The 22685-nt window shown below is 40.3% G+C and overlaps 1 protein-coding gene across 1 annotated transcript in view; it reads left to right on the top strand.

Moving 5' to 3' along the window:
• Window positions 1-22685, top strand: part of adamts7 (a disintegrin-like and metallopeptidase (reprolysin type) with thrombospondin type 1 motif, 7) — a gene marked incomplete at its 3' end in the record, with an annotated part of 100288 nt that continues 77603 nt past the window's right edge. Inside the window, 7 exon segments of the mRNA XM_079736330.1 lie at window positions 1-110; window positions 1707-2074; window positions 10029-10215; window positions 10878-11080; window positions 13258-13341; window positions 15770-15894; window positions 19298-19447. Coding sequence (XP_079592456.1) covers window positions 2-110; window positions 1707-2074; window positions 10029-10215; window positions 10878-11080; window positions 13258-13341; window positions 15770-15894; window positions 19298-19447 — 1226 coding nt within the window. The 5' untranslated portion in view covers window position 1.

The following is a 22685-nucleotide window of genomic DNA, read 5'->3' as shown; positions in this document are numbered from 1 at the left end:
CATGACGATCTACTTGAACACCGGGCTTGGACTAGTTTTTTCTCTCATTCACCTTTTTGTCGCACTTGGTCTTCTTTCGGTCGTGGAAAACACCAAAATCCACAAATCAGGTAAACCAGACCGTCCTTGGTCAATAAAGTCTAATTTGCAAACATGAATGGACACTATACTATACATACATGGATGACAATGTCAGGGCGGAGCGGAGAAGCAGATGCACACAGTCTGCACATCTGCACTCAAACTATTCCAAGCTGGTTTTACACTTTCTTTGCCAAGTGGGTTAGACTCAACATAGTATTCAAGCTACGCTTACACTATGGGCAGCTCGCCAGCTCTTTGTTTCAAGAAGTGAAACGAAGTCTCTCTCTCTCTCCCTCTCCACCCCCCCCCCCCCTCCTCTCTCTCTCTCTCTCTCTCTCTCCCTCTCTCTCTCTCTCTCTCTCTCTCTCTCTCTCTCTCTCTCTCTCTATTTATCAATCAAATAATAATAATTAACTTAACTTCACAAATATCTATTCCTTGCATTAAACTCCATTACTCCCATTACAACTGGCAGGATTCATAAGATGCAAGATACCAAGATAGAAAGGAGCCAAAATTGGTTTGCCTAAAATGCATATGACATAAAACACGTATCATGTAATATGAAATATTTTCTCCGGATAACAGACAGACTATAGGGCAGACAAAAATATAATATTGTGATGTGAGAGACTGTGTCTTCAATTTAAATATTACATTTATTGATATGAATACGTACAATATTTGCATTGCATTTATTCTATCTGGAACATGTAGTTGGATGAAAGTTAGCTTTCCTTGTTTAAAGTATAACAAAAACTTTCTATGTTTTCTATTTGTGTGTACAAAGGGGAGTCTTGTCAAAAGCGGGAGGGAATTTGCTCGGATTTGCTATTTATCCAGTAGAACTAGGTCATGCTCATACAAAGAACACTTTAATGTGTAGACAAATGCCTTGCTCGTGAATTACTTATCTTCCTTCACTCAACGATGAACTCCACTCCAACATCTCAGTATTCAAGCACAGGCATACCTGCACTGGGCTGATAAGATGGTGTGTTCAGTCAGATTAAAAGGGTTTTGTATAAAAAAGTTTTCGAGACGAATGAGCATCACTGGGAAAAGTGTGGCTACCTTCACTGAAGCCCAAACTTGGGCTGTTTGGATGCCTCCACTGGGACCCATACCCAGCACTTGCCCTTGATTTAAAATAGCTAATTCTTGACATTACACTATTCACTAAACTCCATCTCTTCCATTAGCCATTTCATCGCCATTTTCTTTGCAATACGTAGTATTGCACTTACATATACAATTTAAACTGATTTAATTTAACTCATTTTTTATTCAATCCACGCTGTAATGGTATCTCAGAGCCAAGTTCAAATGTACACAATTGCTTGGGTCATTTTGTGGGAAAGATTGACTATTGCTAAAATAAAGCCACTTCTGATCAGGTAGTACGGGAGGTATTTTTGGGATGGTGAAAAAAGATGTCTGTTCCTTTAGGCTGGCATAGCGATGGTCATTTGTAAATACTATTTATATTGTCGGCATAGCTGAACTGAATGTGTAGATGATGAGTCCTCTTTATAGTTTCCTATATAGCTAGTTTCCACCTCACCGCCAGATAAGCTTTGATTAACTTGTCTTTTTTTCTGTCCCTTCTATAACTCTTTCAGGGAGTTTTCCACAGAAACTTCCAGAATATGAAGTTGTCAACCCTACAAGAGTGGACGCCAAAGGTCACTTCCTGTCCAACTTCCTGCCCCACCATGGGAGCCGCGTCCAGCGACGACATGTCCTGGAGAAGACGAGGAGCCCAGAGCGGCTCTTCTACCACTTGTTGCACAGAGGCAATAGTTTGCACTTTAACCTCAGCCTCAACACCCGCTTCTTGGCCACTGGCTACTTAACAGAGAGGAGGTACGGTGGCCTGGATGGGGCTAAGCTTCAAAGACACATCCCCTCTCTGTGCCACTTCTTTGGGGAGGTGTGGGACGAGTCCACTGGTAAAGGAAAAGCTGCTATCAGTACCTGTGATGGACTGGTAAGTGGACACTATACAAACTATCCCGTAAAAAAATGTATAATAGAAAAAAGACCTTACTTTCTAAAGCAAAGAGCTAAGTTTTGTATTTGTGTTACATTGATTTGCTGTAATACACAGACACATTTCAATTACTTCAGATCATCTGGAGGTCAGTGTCAACAGGGGTCAAGGTTGAAATAGTTAGATCTTTGATGACCTTTGGTGTAGAATCTGAACTGTTTGCAGCGCAAGGTCAAAATCCACCCAGGGGTTCTGGAGCTAGTGGGCCGACTGCCCTCCTACTTTACTCCCCTTCTCTTATACATTTTTAAGTCGCGACGCATCCTGTCGCCGCAAATGCCCATATATTGCAATTCTTTACACATTAATTTACTAATATTCTCGGTCTCACTTACATTTCACTACAACCCCTAAATGTTTGCAAATTCATTTCTTCCTCCATTTGAGTTGAAATTTGTAAAAATCAGCCCCACACAATTAAGTAGGCGGGACTCTTTCAGAATTCGACAAAAAAAAAGGAAGAAACCTCAACAACAATGTTCTGTCCACTCTGACTGGCTGTGCCTCTGTGTGATGTGAGCTAGCGTAGCTCAGCTGTGACTTGGGTGGGAGGGGTTTTAGGAGTGTCAATATTACGATTCGTGAAAACAAAGAGAGAGGTATAGTCTGGCCAGTATTGCTTATTTGTAGAAAATAAGTTTTATTTTGTAATATTGTTGATACGATTATTTTATTCTATCTACGAGCTAGTTCAGATTTTATGCATTGCAACTTTAATTGTATAAATCTTTTCTAATTCACCATGGTCAGTGACATGGCATAATAAATATGAATGCATATGAAGTTCAGATGACTAAACATTAAAAGTTGATTTGGCCTTACTTTGAGAATGATCATATGGAGGGATCAACTTGAAATATAGCAAATTCTTTTATTTTTTTGCTTTTTTATTACTCAATAAATAAATAATAATGCAAGGCCCAACATTCTTGGCCCCTGCTCTTCTGAAATGAATGTTGATGATCTCACTTATATGTGACAGCCTTTAATTGACCGAAAAGGTTTGTGTGTGTATTGTTTTGACAGGATTTTTTAACACATATAATGAATCAACTGGCTGTTAAAAAAAAAAGAATATTAAAACAAGAGAACCGACACAGGAAACCGACACAGGGCACCGACACAGGGAACCAACACAGGGCACCGACACAGGGAACCGACACAGGGCACCGACACAGGGAACCGACACAGGAGCACTTGGGAGCGATCAGATGTGTGGATGCCATTTGTATGGTGGCTTACAACATCGCTTATTCTATACTATTAACAATCATAATGGTTACACACTGACGGTACTAAAAAGTAAGTGGAGGAGTTTGGATTTATAATACAAGATCTGTGTTTAATTAATAATTAACACCTAACCTTGTCTCAGTTATTCACATAATGAACGACCTGGTTGCTCCTAGTTACCCTCTGTCCATAAACTGTCATTTACTCAACGGTCTTTGACACACATACCACACTGTGTGGTAGAACTGACAAACAGCATTGGCAACTTATGCAAAGGCGCCCATGTTATTACTTGTAGAGGTCCGCTAAGATTTTTTCCAGCAGCGTTCCTGAGGTGTTTTTTACGTGCAGTGACTATCAAAGCATCTTGTTCAATATGAGTTATTTTAAATTACGTCTTTCATGTTCCTTATATTCACTGGTATCTGCCTCGGCATGGGTAATTCCTGAATGAATCCATACTTGATTACAAATGCAAGCGCCTGACAAGTCCAATCCAGAGTTCCGATGGTCTTGGCAAGGCTACATTTAGGAGATGATCTGGTGATCCACTCACACTCGGATATCTGACAGTTTGGAGCATAAACTCTGAAATCAGGGGGTTGGGAAGGTATGTTATTTTATGCCAAGATGGAAAAAAATCGATCATTCAAAAACCATAAACAACTGAATCAAAATCTATTACCTGTAGGGTTTACCATTTTACAGCCGGTGGATATCTATTATTTCCAGTGGCCTTGAAACAATGCTAATGATGTTGTTTAATTGCATTCATTGGATATTCATTGCATTCCCAAAGAGATTATTGGTGTGGTTGCAAAGCAAGCCACTAAATTGTTATCCTATTATTTGTCTGCTTCATATTCTTTAATTATCTCATTCTACAGTTTTATAGGTATAAAAACATATCAAATGGCAAAGAATGTTAATATATTAGTGAAGTGAGTGAATCCTACGATTTTTATAATATTATTATTTAATATTCAAGGTTAATGGGTAAATGCTGAAATCAACCACTCCAAACCTCATCATCTTGGAGTTAAATAGTCATATGTTAACTTGTTACAAGTAAGTAAGGAGGTCTCCAAAAAGGATTGTATCGCTGTGACCACAGGGGACGCTATAACTAGTGGTCAAACCTAAACTGCCACGCCTCACACCGCGTTTGCCAAAGAAATCTCATATTTGGAATTTTGACATTATTTGACATGCTGAATCTTTATACCTGAAGGACCCTTTAGGCAGATGGAAAATAAAGTTTGGTAAGCCTTGAAAAGATTGTGAAGACTAAACCGTAAATCCAAATGACCCAATATTTGGTAGACCCTAAACACGCCTGACCTAAAGTAATTTAGATTTTTTGATTCTGTAAAAACTGCTGAATTATGCACATTGATTATGCAAATGTACCTTCAAATAAAGTGTAACCAAAGTCTCTTAATACTACTGCATGTTCAGTGTCAGTACATAGCAATCGATGAGAAACAGAATAAGCCCTATGAAGGAGGGAAAAGGGAATTTGTACGAGGAATTGTAATGTGGAGAAATTCATTTTGTATTTTTTGATTGCTAGAACTAATTTTAAGTTGCTCCAATACCTGAAATGGGTTGGAAACTTGTGAAATAATTCCGTAAGTCCTTTGGAAAGCATTGCTGTTAATAGGAGCAGCCCTGCAATCCGAGAATGTCTAACATTTAAAAAAGATGCCATCTCAGTTGAATTCGCTTCACTTCTCACAATAATCATCCCCGCATTACACTGCATGTGTCCGTTCAATACTTGTACCCTAACATTATGGCTCCAGGCTGTCTTATCTCCTCATTGAAAGTGCTGCTTCAAAGTCGTGTTTGAAGATGACATATGCAATTTTCCTTTAATAGTGCATCAAATTCTTCTTATCAAACTGTGTTAATTTTGTATCTATAGTTGCCAAGCGTTTGAATGATGTGATCTATTATAAGAATAAATTCACCCATCTTATTTCAAAGAGTAAAGATTCGCCACATCTCAACATTTCCTCGCCCCCACTTAGGTTCATCTTGGCAGAGCTTATTGATTCACAGAGAGAGGGAACACATCGTTGTATTTTCGTTTCAAACCGTTCAATATTACTATTACAAAAACGTATGGATGCAGTGGGAAAAAAAATGGTTGCTTGTTGAACCATAAATAAAATACACCGCCAACCCTTTGTTCACAAGGGAGCCCGACCCGCATGGAGAGGTAAGGTATCAACACATTTATTCTACCTGTGATGCTTCTGGAGCTGGATTGAATGAGATGGATGTAGGAGTGTTAGAACAGCATGGAGTAGGTACAAACATACCTACAGTCTTGTAATCCCTCTTGTTGAAGTCCACTTACTCAAGGCTTTCTACAACCTTATCCTTGATGTGTTGAAACATCCTCTTCCTCATCTCTGCCTCCTCCACAAGCCCCGGTGGGCACTGACTCAAGGTCAGTCGAGTTTCCAACATGGCTTTTTTTGTGAAGTTCTCCTGGTCGTGAGTGTGACGTCCAGTCCTGGGCGGTCCACGAGATTCTGTCCCTCTTCTTTGTAAAGTGAATTGTTAAGTTGATCTGGGAGGTGAAGTGGACAAATAAAAAAACTTTTCCATTTCTGCACAATAAGAAATGTTTTAGGATTAAGGGCTTGGCTTGTGACCCTTGATTGACAGGGGGCCGCTAAGAGACATGTTTCTGACATATAAATGTTACATTGCAGCAGTGTAAAAAGTGGTGGCGCTGATTATCGTTTCACAGGGGGAATCATTTTTCTATACAGATCAAGTGAGTGAGTGCATCCATCCAAGGATCCAAGGATCTGCCGCTTACATCGTGCACCCACACATTTTGGAACTAAATCAATAATTGTGATAGAAGCTGTCGTATCCTCTGTAGTTTTGATTATATTGGTCACATAGATCTCTGATAGGAAATATATGACCAGAACACTAGAACAATTACAGTGAGGGTGGGAACCTCAGGGACCTAGCATTTCTCTGCTGGATTTTTATATTGTATGGAGCTTCCCTTACCTTATTCACAAGTAGGCATCTGTTTTGCTTTCTTGATTGAGCAGGCCCTATTGTCTATTGATTTATGTAATGGGTTATACGACATTTGAACCATTTTCATGACATTTATTTAGATGAAGATCATACTCTAATAATATTTATATAGATAAGATATATGTCGTGATAAGGGTGCTTTCCTTCTAATCCTATCAGGATCTATTTGTCTTTCAACAATGCAGTTATATGTACATTGAGTTTACTGCAAATTATTATTGAGGTCGGCAGGACATATGCCAAATATATATATATATATATATATATATAAAACAAATGAATTATTCCAATGAATTTCCTCCTCTAGAAAGAATAATGTAATTAAATCAAATGCGAAGGACAAAAATCTATTAACTTTAATTTGTGTTGTTACCTTATATGGCCTTGATTTGTCCTTACACCTGCTCTTGACTAGCCTAGATGGTGCAACCGGTGTAACAATAAGGTCTGATGTAGAACTGCAAGTTACGACTGACTTAGTTTAAGGCCAGGCTGTAAGCCCTGTTGGTGCAACTGGCCCCAGGAGTACAAAATTCAGACTAGAGCAATGTAGCTGACGCTGAGGTTCTCTCTGCCTTAGTTTAGCAAAGAATCAATAAAACACTCGCGGATATTTCTTAACATGCTTATGTTTATGTCAATTTATGTTGATTTATGAGAATAACAATTCAAAGTAGTAACCGCTTGAGGGCAATTTAGTTTATATTTTTGTAGGTTTGGTTGGACTTTGGTTGATCGATTAATGTTAACCAAGCACCTTAAATATATGCGCAGCTATGGCTTGCTCATTTACATAAGTCTTATCAGATGGACCATTGCATGGTCCTGAAGGTAACAGGCATCCATGTGAAAAGATAGACGGGGACAAGGCAGCTGACAAACACAGGCAGCTGAAAGTGAGATGGAATCAGGCATATAGCTCTTCATATTTAGGGTGCTAGACACTTGATCAAGGGCCCATTCCAATGCCTATTTCAACATAGGCTTGTGTCCAAATTTATGGTAATCCAACATTTTTCTGTTCCAAATACAAACATTAAATCCAGATCAGAAAAAAAATCCTGCACACATAAAGGCGAATGTTAATTAGAAATTTATTATAAATATTGAATGTAATGTACTTCTACAGATCTTGATAATACTACCATTCTGTTGTTGAGAGGCTAGGCTTCATAATTTACCTGTATGTAGGCTATAGCTGCCAATGATTCAACGTGACACATCGTACAGCATACGTCGCCATGACTACCTCTTGCTCAACTGCAGAAAATAAACGATGCTGTGAGCTTTTTCTCTCTGCCACAATCCGACTAACACAATGCATATTCATTCTCTTTTTCACTGTGTTATTGATGGGGTGATTTTGATGGATGATACATAAAAGAGTAGATCAGAATATTGACGAATGAAAGTCAACTCAGGCTTCAGCTTGATGTGGAGGTTTTTTTAAATCTATTTTTGGGAACAACCCCATGTCTAGAAAAAAACACCAAAGATTTTTTTGGAGTACTTGTTTAGAGGATCGGATGTTGGCAACAGCAAAAAATATATAGATGGCGTGTGTTTATAAAGAAGCCTATTTTAACAATGTTAGACTTTCATTTGTACACATGTGGTGTTCTAATTTCACACTTAAGTTCTGTATATTGAATAAGCAAAGAAGCACAGAAGTAGTACTTGATTTCTTTTTGTGTCATTTTACACAGTGTCATTTAATAGAGCTCAAAAACATAAACTTGTGGTGGTCAAATCTGTTCTGCGAAAAACGCACAGAAGCAGAGACTATAGTAAATATTTCCACAAGGGAGGGGGAGTCCTAGTGAAAACCTTGTACTGGAGGGAACATTACTAGTTCATGTGCTGTGCATCCTGTTATTAGATTACATAAAAGTGATTTTTTATTATTCTTCAAAAACATTTGACAGAACTTTAAAGAAAATCCAGAAGACTAGTTAGGAATCATGGGGGAAATATTCTCAATATTTCGACTTCAGATCAATATCTCAATTCTGATGTTAGAGAAGCTCAGATCTAGGTCAACGAGGTGTTTCACTTTCTGTCTGTTCATGTTTGTTTCGACCAATCATGTTGCTGGATTCGGGGATGTGCTGAATCAGTGTATAATTGGTGAACACAAACTCGGTCCGCAATAGTCACCTGTAATAAAGTGTCTGTGAAGGTTTCAAATCAACTCAATGTAGATGGGCCATTGTAGAAAGAAACTTATTGAAGTAGCCTTCTGTATGCTTTATTCACTCCTGTGAATATCTTAGTAGCACTGCTGGGTCCGCTAAACTATGCTATGGAGATCCAAGAAAGGTTGCTTCATGTAAACTAACCCTAGCTGTAGCCCACATCCTGTGAGCTAAAGCTAAAGGGTTATGGGTCGAGGGAAATGTAGGCCATTCAGCGAACCCTTTTCCTTTGAAATTATAAAAGGGGAACAATCTTGTCCTGTTTTACTTAGTGGCTTGAAACTTTATCGTTTACATTTCTGCATTAATAATGCAAGCCATTGATTCAGATTTTGTATCAAATTAATATAAATGCTTTCCCACTTTAGTCCTCCTGCCGACATTCCCAGCCCCTCCAAGGCTAACTTAATGATGAGACAACTAGACACGTTACCAGCCATAACGATTTCACACATGCAAATAAACACACTTGTGAAATACATGGGCTCCTCCAAGAAGGATGCAGGGTTGTAGTGTTGAAAGCGAGCTTATTGTAAGGTGTTACGTGTGTGTTTTTCCTCTGCTGTCTTGTGTACTGTTCCAGGTGCCACCCTCCCCATCGGGCTGGTCAGACACACCTGTAGCCCCTCAGCAATCAGGTGGATTGCTACAAAGCTGCAGGGATGAAAGCAGACGGGGCCAGTGGGCCAGATAGGGGAACAGAGTTGGGGTCGCCGTCGGTCGCGAGTCAGAGCTACGTGGTGCTCTTCGTCGTGGCATTGCTCCCTCAGTGGAGGGATATTGTTATTGTTTGTTTCCGTCCGAACATAGGACTCATTTATGGGCAATAAATGGTATATTGGTTTACATCCTGCTACTCTTTCGTTCTTTAAACACCCGGTTTAATATTAATTGTTGCTCCCCTCTTCCCCCTGGACACCACAGGAGGGGTCGTAACATAAGGTTTGCAGATTATAGCCATTTTTAGACATGATACATGACGCTGGTGCTCCATGTTGCCATGCAGGAGATCTTCCTGAGTGTGTGCAGTGATGTCTGGTTTAACCTGTTGTGCATTGATTGCTCAATGCACAACAGGTTTCAGCCTCAACCAGCCCCAGAGTCCAATCAATCTGATTCGAGCCAGGTGAGGCTGCTTAAACCATTCATCATCCACACACACTCCACCAGCACGTGCATGCAAGGCAACAGCGAAAAGCTGTCTGTTGCATGGAATGGTTGAAACCGCATCAAAATCTGTATGAGTGGGGGAATTTGAGGCAATAAGCGCTTTTAGCGGCCACAGGTATGAGAAGCGCTCGGATTAAGAAATACCAGCTGTTTCAATTTGCTCTTGGGGAACACACAAATGCACACAAATACACACTAGAATAATCCTCTGTCGTGCGTAGACAGGGCTGTTCACGGTCTCTGGAGAGGAGTTCTTCATCCAGCCAGTCGAACGGACCTCCAGTGATTCCGAGGAACCGCAGGCTCATCTGGTCTCCAAGCGCCACAGCCCACTCTACCAGAGCCCCGCAGAGCGACCCGCCTCAGGGACACGGCAGGCTGACGGCAACAGCACCTGCGGCGTCCAAGGTATAACACACCCAGTGTGTGTGTCCTTCACCACACCACCAGATGACAAGCACAATGCAATCTTTCCCACGCACTCTCACTGTCTTATCGCCTTCGCGCTCGCTCTTGCTCACGCTCTCTGTCCTGCTCACGCTCTCTCCCTTGCTCTCTCTTGCTCGTGCTCCGGAGTCCCATTTGTAAACTAGTGGCCCCCGTCCCAAATTGCTCTGTGTTCTGTGTGGACAAGGACGTTAGGAGTCTATCTAGACTTCATACTAGAGAAGCATATGCAGTAATCTCTTTTTCGACGTTACCATATACAGTCGATGGATCATGGCAAGGTTTTTCCATTGCAGCAAAGGGAATTGCTATTAAATATCATTGTGTTAACGCATAGCCCCTCTGATGAATTACCATAAGGGTGCTAAAATAAAGCACCTGGCTAGTAAATCTGCTTCTAGAGCCTTTGTGAGGAACGGAACGATTTTAGATTGTTTTGAACGGGCATTTTCTGCAGAGAAAAGTCCATTCGAATTGAAATGTTCTTACAGGTGCAATATGATAGAAATATGCTCAGGCCAAAATCTTCATATTATGTATAAAACGCCATGCCTCATGAGAGAGGGGTTTTCAAACTGGGTATCAATGACTTCAAACAGTTGTTTATTGGCGGCCATGCGTAGATCCTCACGGAGGTCTTGAGGAAACGGAAAGGCAGCGGCGGCGATGGGAGAGCCGGCGCAGCGCCCGCAGAGGAAGGAGAGTTCGCCAGAGGTCGGTCACCACCGAGAAATGGGTGGAGACGCTGGTAGTGGCTGACCACAAGATGGTGGAGTACCACGGGAGCCAGGGAGTGGAGAGCTACGTGCTCGCCGTCATGAATATTGTGAGTACTTAAACTTGAACTAATGAGGCAACAGGCGAGATGTGCAGCAGTTAGGAAAGTATCCCCTAGTGCACTTGCCATGTTGGCAACTTCACCAGAAATGCATTTGCAGTTACTCTGGGGGAAGGGGTTTTAAAAGGTGGCGCTGTGTTATTTATTATTATATCATTTTTTTTATTCATTGAAAAAACTGAAGTAAAGTGACGCAAATAGTGTGGTTTGTTTCACCTGCAAACAATGTATTATTAGATTAAACGAGATACACCGATTGTATTGGAAATGTGCAACCACTTCCCCAACATGATTCTCAATGTGTAATCAGTGGACTGCCTCATTAAGGCTGCTGTAGGTATGATTTGAGAGTTGTAAAGAGCGAGAGACAGAACAGAAAAGAGCAGAAGAGCGAAAGATTTCGAAATTAAACCAAATTAATTTTCCAAAAAAATGTCCTCTCTCTCTCTGCTCAGCAGAAATGAGCCGGGAGCAGTCGTGAATCGAAATGGGCTCATACAGAGGCCAGCGCAGTCATCTTGTAATGGTTATTCCCACAGTGCATTTGCCTCACATATAGCTTACAGATGTCTATGGCATTTCTATCAAATTGCAAAACATTAACATTAGCTAATAGCTCTTAAAGCTAAACTTAAACCAAATGCTTCCATAATGTACTTGAGGAAGCTATTTTCAGTGATAATGTAACAGGCCTTGAGACCTCAGTCAGTCTATGTGAAACACCTGTTGGATGGTATAATTCCGCTCTTCAGCTCAACCTTTATATCTCCTCATGCTTTCAACCTTCCCAAGGTCTGAGGGGAATCAACAACAGCAGAGGTGGGCATGCATTAGCAAGCGTGTTACAGATTGATTGTTTAAATAATCAAAGGGTTTGAACGCACTGATTTCCTCAAGTTTTCAGCAAGACATGGATTTTCAGTGATTATTATTTTTTTATATATATACTGCATGCATTTTTTATGAAATTCTACGAAGAAATCACAAAGCAAATTTTCTAGCCAAGTCAAGTGTATGTTATTTGGACCTCCTGATGGAACAAAAGAGTGTGATGCCATTCAGCAATTTACTAGAGAGGGCATAGTGAGTAAAACATGGAAAATGCTGGCATGCTTGTCTCGGATGAGTTTGGTCCCCCTCACTGGCATAATCTAATATTCTAGAGGGAGTCCACAGTTATAATTTTGTTTACTTTCTATTAAATCATTGTTATTATATTAGTATGCTGAGGATGTCATTAGGCATTGTTTATCTGTAACATATAAACAAATTAAAAACATGATCATTCCAAACATTTAACTATGGATGTTCAAAAATAGTTTTATTTTCCGTGTCATCTACGAATTGCCTCCTCTCAGCACAATAGAATCTGAAGTGAAGTTGGAGTAACAGGAAGTCTGACATCAAGTCTGAGGCTTAGCAGGAAATGAAACGTCTGTTGCCCTCTGTGTCTTTAACAGTTTTGTTCCTGAGTCCTTCACCCTTTCGTTTTGACCTTGACAAATATTAAAATGCTTGCAAACCATTTTCCATTTCACATAAAACATTCAACGCATTGTGCAGAGAAACATATTCCACATATTTCTACGCAACCAAATTACTTTTGGACAGTGTTCTTGCCTTTTCATTGATTCATCTGTTTCACTGTTATCATTTTGCCTATGGGAGAAGTAGGATTTTTATTGAGAACAAGTTGAAGGTCTGAACGCAAGTAATTATTAATAATCTTGAGCGAGTAAGCTACAAAGGGCCACCTCTAAGGATGTTTAAACCCCAGGGGACCTGGGAGCAGCAGCCCGGTAGTTATTTACAATTCATCTCCTCTGTTGACGTTTTTTGTATTTGTATTAATTTGTGGAAGTGTACTACAACTACCAAGTATATTATTAATAATACTACTTGACAACATCATGATGTTAAGATATGCATGACTATGCACCAAGACATGGTTCAATTATATTTCACACTTGCAGTCCTGTCACGGATAAACAGCCTTAAGAAACCTTGAGCCAAACACTCCGACCGAGTGCATGCGGACTGAATATTATTATTATTTTATTTTTTATTGAGGCCTACTTTTTTGCTTTGCGTTTTTATGTTGGATTTTCTTTTCTATTTGCAACACTCACATGTTTCATTATTAATGTGTCACGCTTGTGTTTCAGGTTTCCGGACTTTTCCACGATGCCAGCATCGGAAACGCCATCCATATCGTGGTTGTTCGTCTCATCCTACTGGAGGAGGAGGAGGTATAAAGAAAAAAATCTTTGCTTCCTTACTGCATAAGTTAAAGGTTGTCTATTTGAACACCACGGGGTTGCTGGGATGCTGATGAGCTGGAAATCAATGTATGTATTTGTATGGCTTGTAATTAGTAATTACCATCCACTGTTGATAGCATAAGGTCCCTTTAATGACAACTCCCTGTGATGGACCATCTGAGAGAGATATACTAGATTTAGTGTACTTTATCTGTAGAGGCCAAATTCTGTTTCAGATTATTGCCTAGGGCGTTAGAAAGAGGAGGCAATCCGTCCATATGATCATTACACAGAGAACAGAACATTTCCTTTAAGCATAGCACTATTTATCTTATACCATGCTAGATACAATGGCTAGTTCCTTGCTCAATCACAGTGAAGAAAGAAAACGCATAATTCATGTCATCTTAAGGCCTCATTCAGACCAAATCAGGCATTGCAGCGATTCCCACAGACTGCGATGTGTCACTTCATGGCCCATTTGTGTGATGTCATGTTTAAGGTTATAGAGTTTTGGAAAGGACAACACAGCGGCAATCAGTCTCTTCTATCTCCACACTTGCTTGGTAATTTACGGAATGCTACAATGCTAGCGTTACAAGGTAAATAAGGTTATTTTTCCCATTGGCATTTTCCAGTCTGATTATCAACTTACGTGATTGGCCATCGCAATATAACCTCAGGTGGCGTTTCATACGTTTCTTTCATCGCTGCAGGCCAGCTGCGTCTTTTTTTGCATTCCCATGTGGTCCCAACCATCGCAGCTCAGGGTTATCTCCTGAATTTGATCTGAATAAGCCCTAAGGCTACAATTTATGAGTTGAGTTGGTTGGCAGAGGCGCAGGTACTCACTTATGGTCTGAAGTCCCACACCATCTCCCACACCAAGTCATAAATCAATGTGAATCACTGATTTATGATCAGTGATTCAATGATAGAAACACACGGTTATTGATAGCACGTTTCAATGAGTTTTGTATTTAGTGTATTTAAGCCCCCAATTTGATATTTCATTCAGCATATTTCCTGCTTTATTTAACCCTCTAACCCTATATATGTGATAAAGCCGTTCCTCAATTGCTAAACAAGGGTTACCAAATATCACCAAATAATAGCCTATCTATCCAGCAACAGTGGTGAGCCAGTCGACTGTCTAATCACTGCACTGGGGGTAAGGGTTTTATAAGAACTATGATGGGGAAAAACAATCACCCAATAGAAACAGTCTCTTATAGTTTGACAAACAGCATTTACTTATATTGGGGGGGATGTATTGAACTGATCACGAATGCAATCATCCAATCCAAAGTCTTGTTTCTTTGAAATTCTCGTCAATGATCTTTACATCTCCTTACATGTATTTTGTCGGGAGTGGGTTAACAAATTAAATACATTTAATTATGTGATTATTTTGACATCATTGATTTCCCGGCATGTGCGCCCGGTAGAAGGGTTTGAAAATGAGATATAATGTGGTTACGGTCTGCCGGAATGTATCATTTGTCCAGCACCCACTCCCTCCCCCACCTTCCCCATTCCAGCGATGCTTGCAGCATGGCTCCAAGCATCGCTCAGTGTGGGAAGAGATGTTTCTGCAGTCTGCTTTAGTAATTCTTCTTTAATCCTGAGTTCAAAACCTAATCGAAGTGAGGGTGTGACATGCATAAAACCATGCAAACATGCATTGTGTGGACACGCAGAGGCATATGCAACCGTGCACGCATGGGCATGCAACCGCGTGCACGCACAGGCACACACGCACAGGCACACACACAGGCAATGTGTCACCCATGTAGAGTTCACAGCAAGAAAACAACAAAGGGGAAATGAATTAAACATATGTGCTCAAAGATAGATGTGTGGGGGAGCATAGAGACAATTTAAATAGTGAGTTGGGAAAGAGAAAAAGTGACTCTAGACAGAGGATGTGATGAACGCATCCTCCTCATGATTCCAAATTAGCCTCTCCTGATCAATTGTGGGTCAGCGGTAACGGCTATAGTTGCATTTATTCTGAGTTTGAAGTGTTGGCTAACTGAGCATCAGAGTATATTTTGCTGGCAGTATTTTATTTCCAGCATGTATTTAGTTATCGTGTTTTATCAACATTCACACACGCTCATGCACCACACAGCGCAAACACACTCGCACTGCAAGGTAATTAATACAGCTCAAGAATGGCCCAGACTTACAGAGCTGAATACCAAAAATAGTATATTCCTATTAGAAGCCTGAAAATAAAGGACTATTAAATGTATTCTTGTTTTCAGCAACATCGACTTGCCCTTACAAATTCAGCAATTTCGGTTCACTTTATTCAACAACAATAATGACCCGTGCTTAATGACTCCTTCACTGTCTCTGAACTCCTCATGCAGTTGATACATCCTTTCCCCTCCATGTAATCTGTTGCTAGGATGAGCTCAAAATCACGCACCATGCTGACAGCAGCCTGAGCAGCTTCTGCAAGTGGCAGAAAGGACTGAACATGAAGGGAGACGACCACCCACTCCACCATGACGTCGCTGTGCTTCTCACAAGGTACGCAACAAACACCACAACCACCAGAACCACAGCAACTAAAATAACAGCAATGTATCTGTGAGGGAACAAGGAGTTGGGCAAAAAGAGCTGCAGGTGGATGCTAAGAATCTATACATATTTACCCTGAATCATATACACAAATAAGATGAATAGAAAACCAAGGTAATATAAATTATATATACAATATAATATAGAAATATGAATAATAATTCAAAAATATACAAAATGGTCGTACCGTCATGGTAACGTGGTAGCCCAAAATAGTTCACCTAAGGAACAAAACAGTGTCTGATATTGTGTACCAGAGTGTTTGAGTCACAGCACACCGTAGGGAATACAATGTTGAAAGCAAACCTATGACACTGCGTTGGTCCGGAGCAGCTATTTCTATTGTTTGAATTTCCGTCGTTTTCTTCCCTCCTAAAGTGCGTGCTGAGTGGTGGATGATGGAAAGGAAATTTGGATTGGAACCGTTAGTCTGTTTGTTTATTTAAGGTGTTAACCAAATACATGTCATCTCTATACACCTCAGACCTAGTCAGTTTATTTTATAATTTAAATGTTTTTGTTTTGTACATAGAATGTATACATAGAACGTGGTTTCCTAATTAATATGCAGGGACGATTTGTATGTACAGATTTAGTTGTGATTCATGAAAAATTGTTATAGCAAACAATTGGCTCAGCTATAGAGGATGTTTGTTCCACCAGGTCTTGTGACAAACCTTTCACATCAGTTGCATGGTTTTGTTAATCATAACCTATTTTGGCTTTGGTATTTTCAGTTAATACAGATTTTAAGGCTGAATAATATTCAAATATAGGATGCTGTATTTTCACCTTTACAAAAGGGTTGGACTCCTGGAAAAACAAAATCAATGCTTGATTGAATTTTCAAGGAATTGGCCGGTTTGTTAAGACTCAAGGTTAATTGTTAACATTGTCCATGTCCAGAGGTAAATCAGCCATTGTGGTTGTTCAACTCTCCTCATCTTACTTTGAAGACACCTTTAGAAATTGGGAAGTGAGCATCGATAGAAAACCTTTATATCCCAACAGAATTGACTTTGTTTTGTCCATCCAAGGTAAGTGCATACAAACTGCCATGGCTAGGTTGCTTTCTGCAATAGGGCCCTCATAGCTTTCATTCTGTGTTCACTTGTCACTGCTCATGCTCAAAGACTGAGCCGTGCACTGAACAGTCAATTCTGTGAGAAGATGGTGGCTGGGTTAGTTGATAATGTCAACAATTTACCTGGGGTCTTAACAAACCGACAAAATCTTTTAAATAGATAAATCATTAGTTTAGGGGTGGAGGGCATTTTACATTCTGTCCAATACAATTATAGGAACGAAAAGATCAGAGTGAGTAAAATCAAAGTACACTGATACACCTCAGGCGTATCGAAGGCTGTTGGCAGTTGTATGGCAGCTAACATTAATTTAAGCCATTCCTAATCAAATAAATGAACGAAAACTTAGTCAAACTAATACTGTAAAAGGTCCCTGCATACCAATGTTTTAACCAGCCAACGCTATAATACACTATATTTTCTAAGAGGATAGATTAGACATGAGGTTATTGAGGGAATATGTACTTGACTTTTATAACTGCTTATCCAAATGTATTCTACTGGGCCAATTTACTCCCACTACAAATACCTTTTTCCAAAGTCTTTAAGATGGGAAAACAATATGGTCATCGGCATTGTGGGAAAATGGTGGGATATTCAGATAACATTTTCAGACCAGAAGAAATAAAAGGAAAAGAGTCCTGGTTTGTGATTGTGGTGAATCGACAGATAAAAGCTGTTAAACTGAACAACCTCCTTGCTATGGAGACCCATCTCCTGATTAGTGAACATAAAAGCAACGTTTTTTTTATTTTTTAGATCCTCCCTGCACTCCCAGATTAGCCTGAATCCATGCGTGTAAAGATATTATACATTTCCGGTGACGGCCGCCATGCAACATAATGACTAAAGTCAGTGCTTAATTTGTAAAGTGGGAGGTCCCGGAACACAGAGGGGGGTGGATCCGGCGACTTAGTACGGGGGTTAGAGGTAATGGAACAAAAAAAAAAAGTACACTGCCTACTACTGGCTTGTGCCGATGGACGATGTAATCGTCCGTCGTGATGGCTGACTGACATCACGACGGAGGGCCACCCCCCGTCAGACACACACTAATCCTAGTCTCATATATAGTTAACCTAAATACTCACAGGAATTGCTCTGTAAATTAAATTTAGAATATAACTGATGCATATGCATGCTATTTTAAATGCGGCAGTCTTTGCCAGAGACGTGACGTGTTAGTCCTTCACGATCTGATCGCATTTCTCGAGGCGGATTACACAGTGCCATGTCGCCAAACTATGACGGTGCGGCTGGAGAAAATGTACAGCGAAGCAGCAGCCTGCCTCCGTGTGATCTTGTCCTTAGCGGAGAAAGTTGCCATCACCACGAGTCGTGCGTGACCGTGAGTCGTGCGTGACCGTGAATTTTTTACCGACTGGGTTGTGCAGAGTGCGATCCTGCAGACCCGCTCAATACCAGAGGCACACTGCGGGAAACATGAATTTTCGTTTCCAAATATTTATTTAAAAACGAAAATGTCTTTTATTGTGTGTATGTTCAATTAAATGGTTTTATATCTTAAACAAATCCGTTGCAAAGAGGAGGCATGCAGCATCAATTTCCAACTTAGTTAGTCGGCCAACGCTGACACATTTTGCCCATTGTAAATTTACATGAGATATTGTAAACGTTCACAATCCTGCTCTGATTTTTAATTTATCATAATTTCTCTTAACTTGTGCGTGGCGCACACGCATGTGGTCATGCATGGTAACCGTTTTTTCCTCTCTGCTCCTCAGATGCGGCGAATTTCAAAAGTGTCGGCGTGGTTTGTTGGCCCGCAGCTTTTCAGTGCGTCAACAGATCTCCGACACTTTCAAATGACGTTAAATCTTAATAAACAACATGAAATTATTGGGATTTGTTCTGTAAATTAATGTATGCGTATTATTTTAAACATGTTTTTATTTTTCTTATGAGAGGTACCGTATCTGCCCAAATAAGTACCGGAACACAGGGAGGCCAAAATTAAGAGGTGCCGGATCTTGTTCCGGCAGGAACCGGCTAAAATTAACCACTGACTAAAGTTAATCTTGCGGATAAGCTGTCCGTCTTCAAACATTTAGAGTTGCTGTTGGCATGGAGAGAGATTTTTTCTCACCGTGCCTTTCAGTCGCAAATAGCTGTTCTTTGTGACAGTGCAACGATAAAACATGAGATAGGGTCGAATAAAAAGCAAAAGAGCAAAAAGCCAATTTTTTTTTTTTTTCTTACTGTTGCTCCTGTCACACCCCTGCCCTGTCCTGCCCCCCTCTTGACAGGAAGGATATCTGCACATCCATCAACAAGCCCTGTGAGACGCTGGGTCTGTCCCATGTGGCAGGCATGTGTCAGCCGCACCGCAGCTGCAGCATCAACGAGGACACTGGGCTCCCTCTCGCCTTCACCGTCGCCCACGAGCTGGGTCACAAGTAAGGAAGGGGCCCAAATGGGGGGTTGGCAGGGTTGTGCCTGAACACGTTCATTGAACGATAGTTCATGAACTCGTTCATATTTTGGGCGAACGTGATCTGAATGTACTGTATTACTGCCTGATGAACGTTACCGTGAACTCGTTCATTCTGGTGTCTGTGAACGGCCCGCTCACTCGGTTTAACTTTGTTCAATAGGGGAGTTATTTGTTTATCAACACGACGGAAGCGCACGCAGAATGATTGCAAAAAGAAAATTTGTTTGACCGGTTGCCATGGTTATCTCCGTGTGGTTAATTTGCAATTGCGGTGTTGTCAGCTTACTGTTACATTAAATGTAGTCAGAAAACGGGGTTATATGCTATAGACCCTTTAGTATCTGTGTTATAAAGGCTGGGACAAATTTCAAATTATAAATATGTACACTTTGGGCCCTATTTTAACGGTCTTAAACGCAAGTGAGAAGCGCCAAACGCAAGTAGCTTTGTGGGCGGTTCTATGGCGATGTTGCTATTTTACCGGCGGATAAATGACTCTTGCGCCCGGCGCAAATCTAAAAAGGGTTGGTGTGAAGTAGCCTAATTAGCTGTAGGTGTGGTTTGGGCGTAATGTCCAATAAACCAATGGGAGTGCCATCTCCCTTCCCCTTTAAGAGCCATGAGCGCATTTGAATCTGACGAGTTGATATTTTGACAGCGCGTTTGTTGTCTCCGGTGAGACAGATACATGACCACATGAATTTCAAACTTTAAATGGCTCAGTTTATGGCCAAATAATATGGCCTGATTCACACATGGAATAGCATTTTCTTCCACAACTTCAGAAATACTGAGTCCTCAAATAAATTTCTGCAAAGAAAATTTAACACACATATGATATGCGGTAACTGTGGTTCTATTTAATGATATACGCAATACATTAACAAACAGTTTCTTACCAGTATTGTATGCATTATCGTTATCGACTTGTGTTCCTAATATGCATGTGTCCCCCCGTTAATATACATTGCCATGGACTGTATTATGCGTTACGTGTTTAGTTTGCGTGTGTTTAAACAGATGGACATGGACGCACACACACGCGCCCGCATTCATTCATTCTTTTACACATACACACACGCGCCCGCATTCATTCAGTCTTTTTAACACTCACTCGCGGTAAAACAATGTTTTCTCACGCTCAAATACTCATCAATCCTAAAAGTTATGGGCTTGTACACGATGTCTGTATCAAGAAAATGTGTTTGCTGTACGGTGTTTGCAGATGTATTGATTTTAAAGTACAACTTATTATCGCTGTATCAGCTGTTCTTTCCCAAATAATTTACCAAGAATGTGTGGCTAGATAGATGAGAGAAGCAAAGCGTATGCGCGAGGTGCACAAGCAACATTATGCATGCGCCCTTAAAATAGCATCTGAACAACGCGCCCTTGACTTTAAACCAGGTATTTCCTGGTTTGTGGCGGAATTGTTTTCTGAAAATGCAAAATAGCACCAGGGAACGTTTGCGCCAGAACACGCCTCCTCCTTTCGCCAAACTGCCCCTTGGGGCGCAAGATCATTCCTTAATTTACCGACACGTGGTGGTGAAAGGGAAAAGAAAGCTCTGCGCCAGTTGTAAACTAGCAACAACACATGCATCAGCGTAGAAAGTCAATGGCGCTGGATGCAAGATAGGGCCCTTTATGTTGAAAGTATAGACCGTCACAATTTCTCTTTTTCACAAGAGAAATTGTGAAAAATGAATTAAAATGTAATCAGACAAAGTGGTTATATGCTATAGACCCTAGAGTATCTGTGGTATAAAGGCTGGGATGAATTTGTAATTATAAATATGTACAATCCATAACGTTAGCTCTCTGGCTCGATCAGCGGACTAGAATACCTCCTTGAATCATTGCTTGTTGGCCGGAAACAGAAAGGGGGGCTGTTTACGTTTGGTTGTAGTCTTTTCGCTCGGTTCTCCGTCCCAACAGTAGGGCTAGAACCGAGCGAAAAGACTACAACCAAACGTGAACACCACCCCTTTCCGTTTCCGGCCAACGAGCCATGAGTCTTCCTACAGAAATCAACGGGATTTACAAAATGCGCTTAATGTGCAATAAAACACGACAGAAACTGTATTTCGCTACGATACTTGATTCAACCACTCTATTTCATCCTAGACAAACCAGAAAGGGGTGTCAATGTTCAAAATACCGGGAAAAAAATAATAGCTCACAGCAACATATTGAAAAAAAGAACTATGAACAAGTTCATTTTTGGAACTGTGAACTTAGTTCAAAAATTTAAATTATGAACGTTTGACTGAACTAGTTCATTTTAAAAATTGAAGGCACTGTTGCTGGTCTACAAGTCACTTAATGGGTGAGGACCTGAGTACCTAACTGACCTGCTTCAGAAATACCATCCACCTAGGCCTCCAAGATCACAGGAACAAAATCTACTCCTCAAACCAACTATTAGATCAAAACAAGGTGAAGCTGCTTTTAGCTACCGTGCTGTCTGTCTCTGGAATCAACTCACTGAACATATAAAGCATGCCCGAACTGTCAAAAGTTTTAAAACCAAACTTAAGACAGAACTGTTCTCAACAGCCTTTGGCTAATTCCTGTTTCATGTTGAATGGTTTGTGCTTTATGTTTTATGCCCTTTTAACTATTTATATTTGTATATATTGTGTACACATTTGGTTTTGCACTTTTTATGCTTTTATAGCTAATCTTTTTTTTATATAAATCTAATGTTTTGTACATAAAAACAGTTTGCACTTCCTTTTATCTTTAAGCACATTGATTTGCCGTTCTGTGTATGAAATGGCTATACAAAATAAACTTGACTTGACTAGTTATCAGTAGGATGCAATTCAAGTGTATACACATAATGTTAAAAGTAATAGTTACAGTAAGGGCAATACATTAGAGACAAATGGACATTTGGAAATCCAAATATACAAGTCCAAATTAACAATGTCCAAATATCACAGATAACCCATAAGGATCACAGAGTTGGCAAATTAATTTTCAGTGATTTTTGTCCATGATATTCAACATAAAGTCCCTGTTAGACTCTTATGGTGTCCGCATAAGTCAGAGAGGTGTGAATGACATTAATCCACTGAGAGATAGTAATTCAGAGTAAAGTCGAAGATATAGGAAGATTTAATGCAGAACAGAGCTGAAATGGAGAACACCTCTGTGCCTCTGCTGTGTCTCTCTCTGGCTGAGGTAAATTAGTT

The sequence above is a fragment of the Pollachius pollachius genome (genome assembly GCF_949987615.1).
Source record: "Pollachius pollachius genome assembly, chromosome: 5".
Classification (NCBI taxonomy): Eukaryota; Metazoa; Chordata; class Actinopteri; order Gadiformes; family Gadidae; genus Pollachius; species Pollachius pollachius.
The sequence above is the reverse complement of the archived record's forward strand: the minus strand, read 5'-3'. Positions and strand labels throughout refer to the sequence as shown.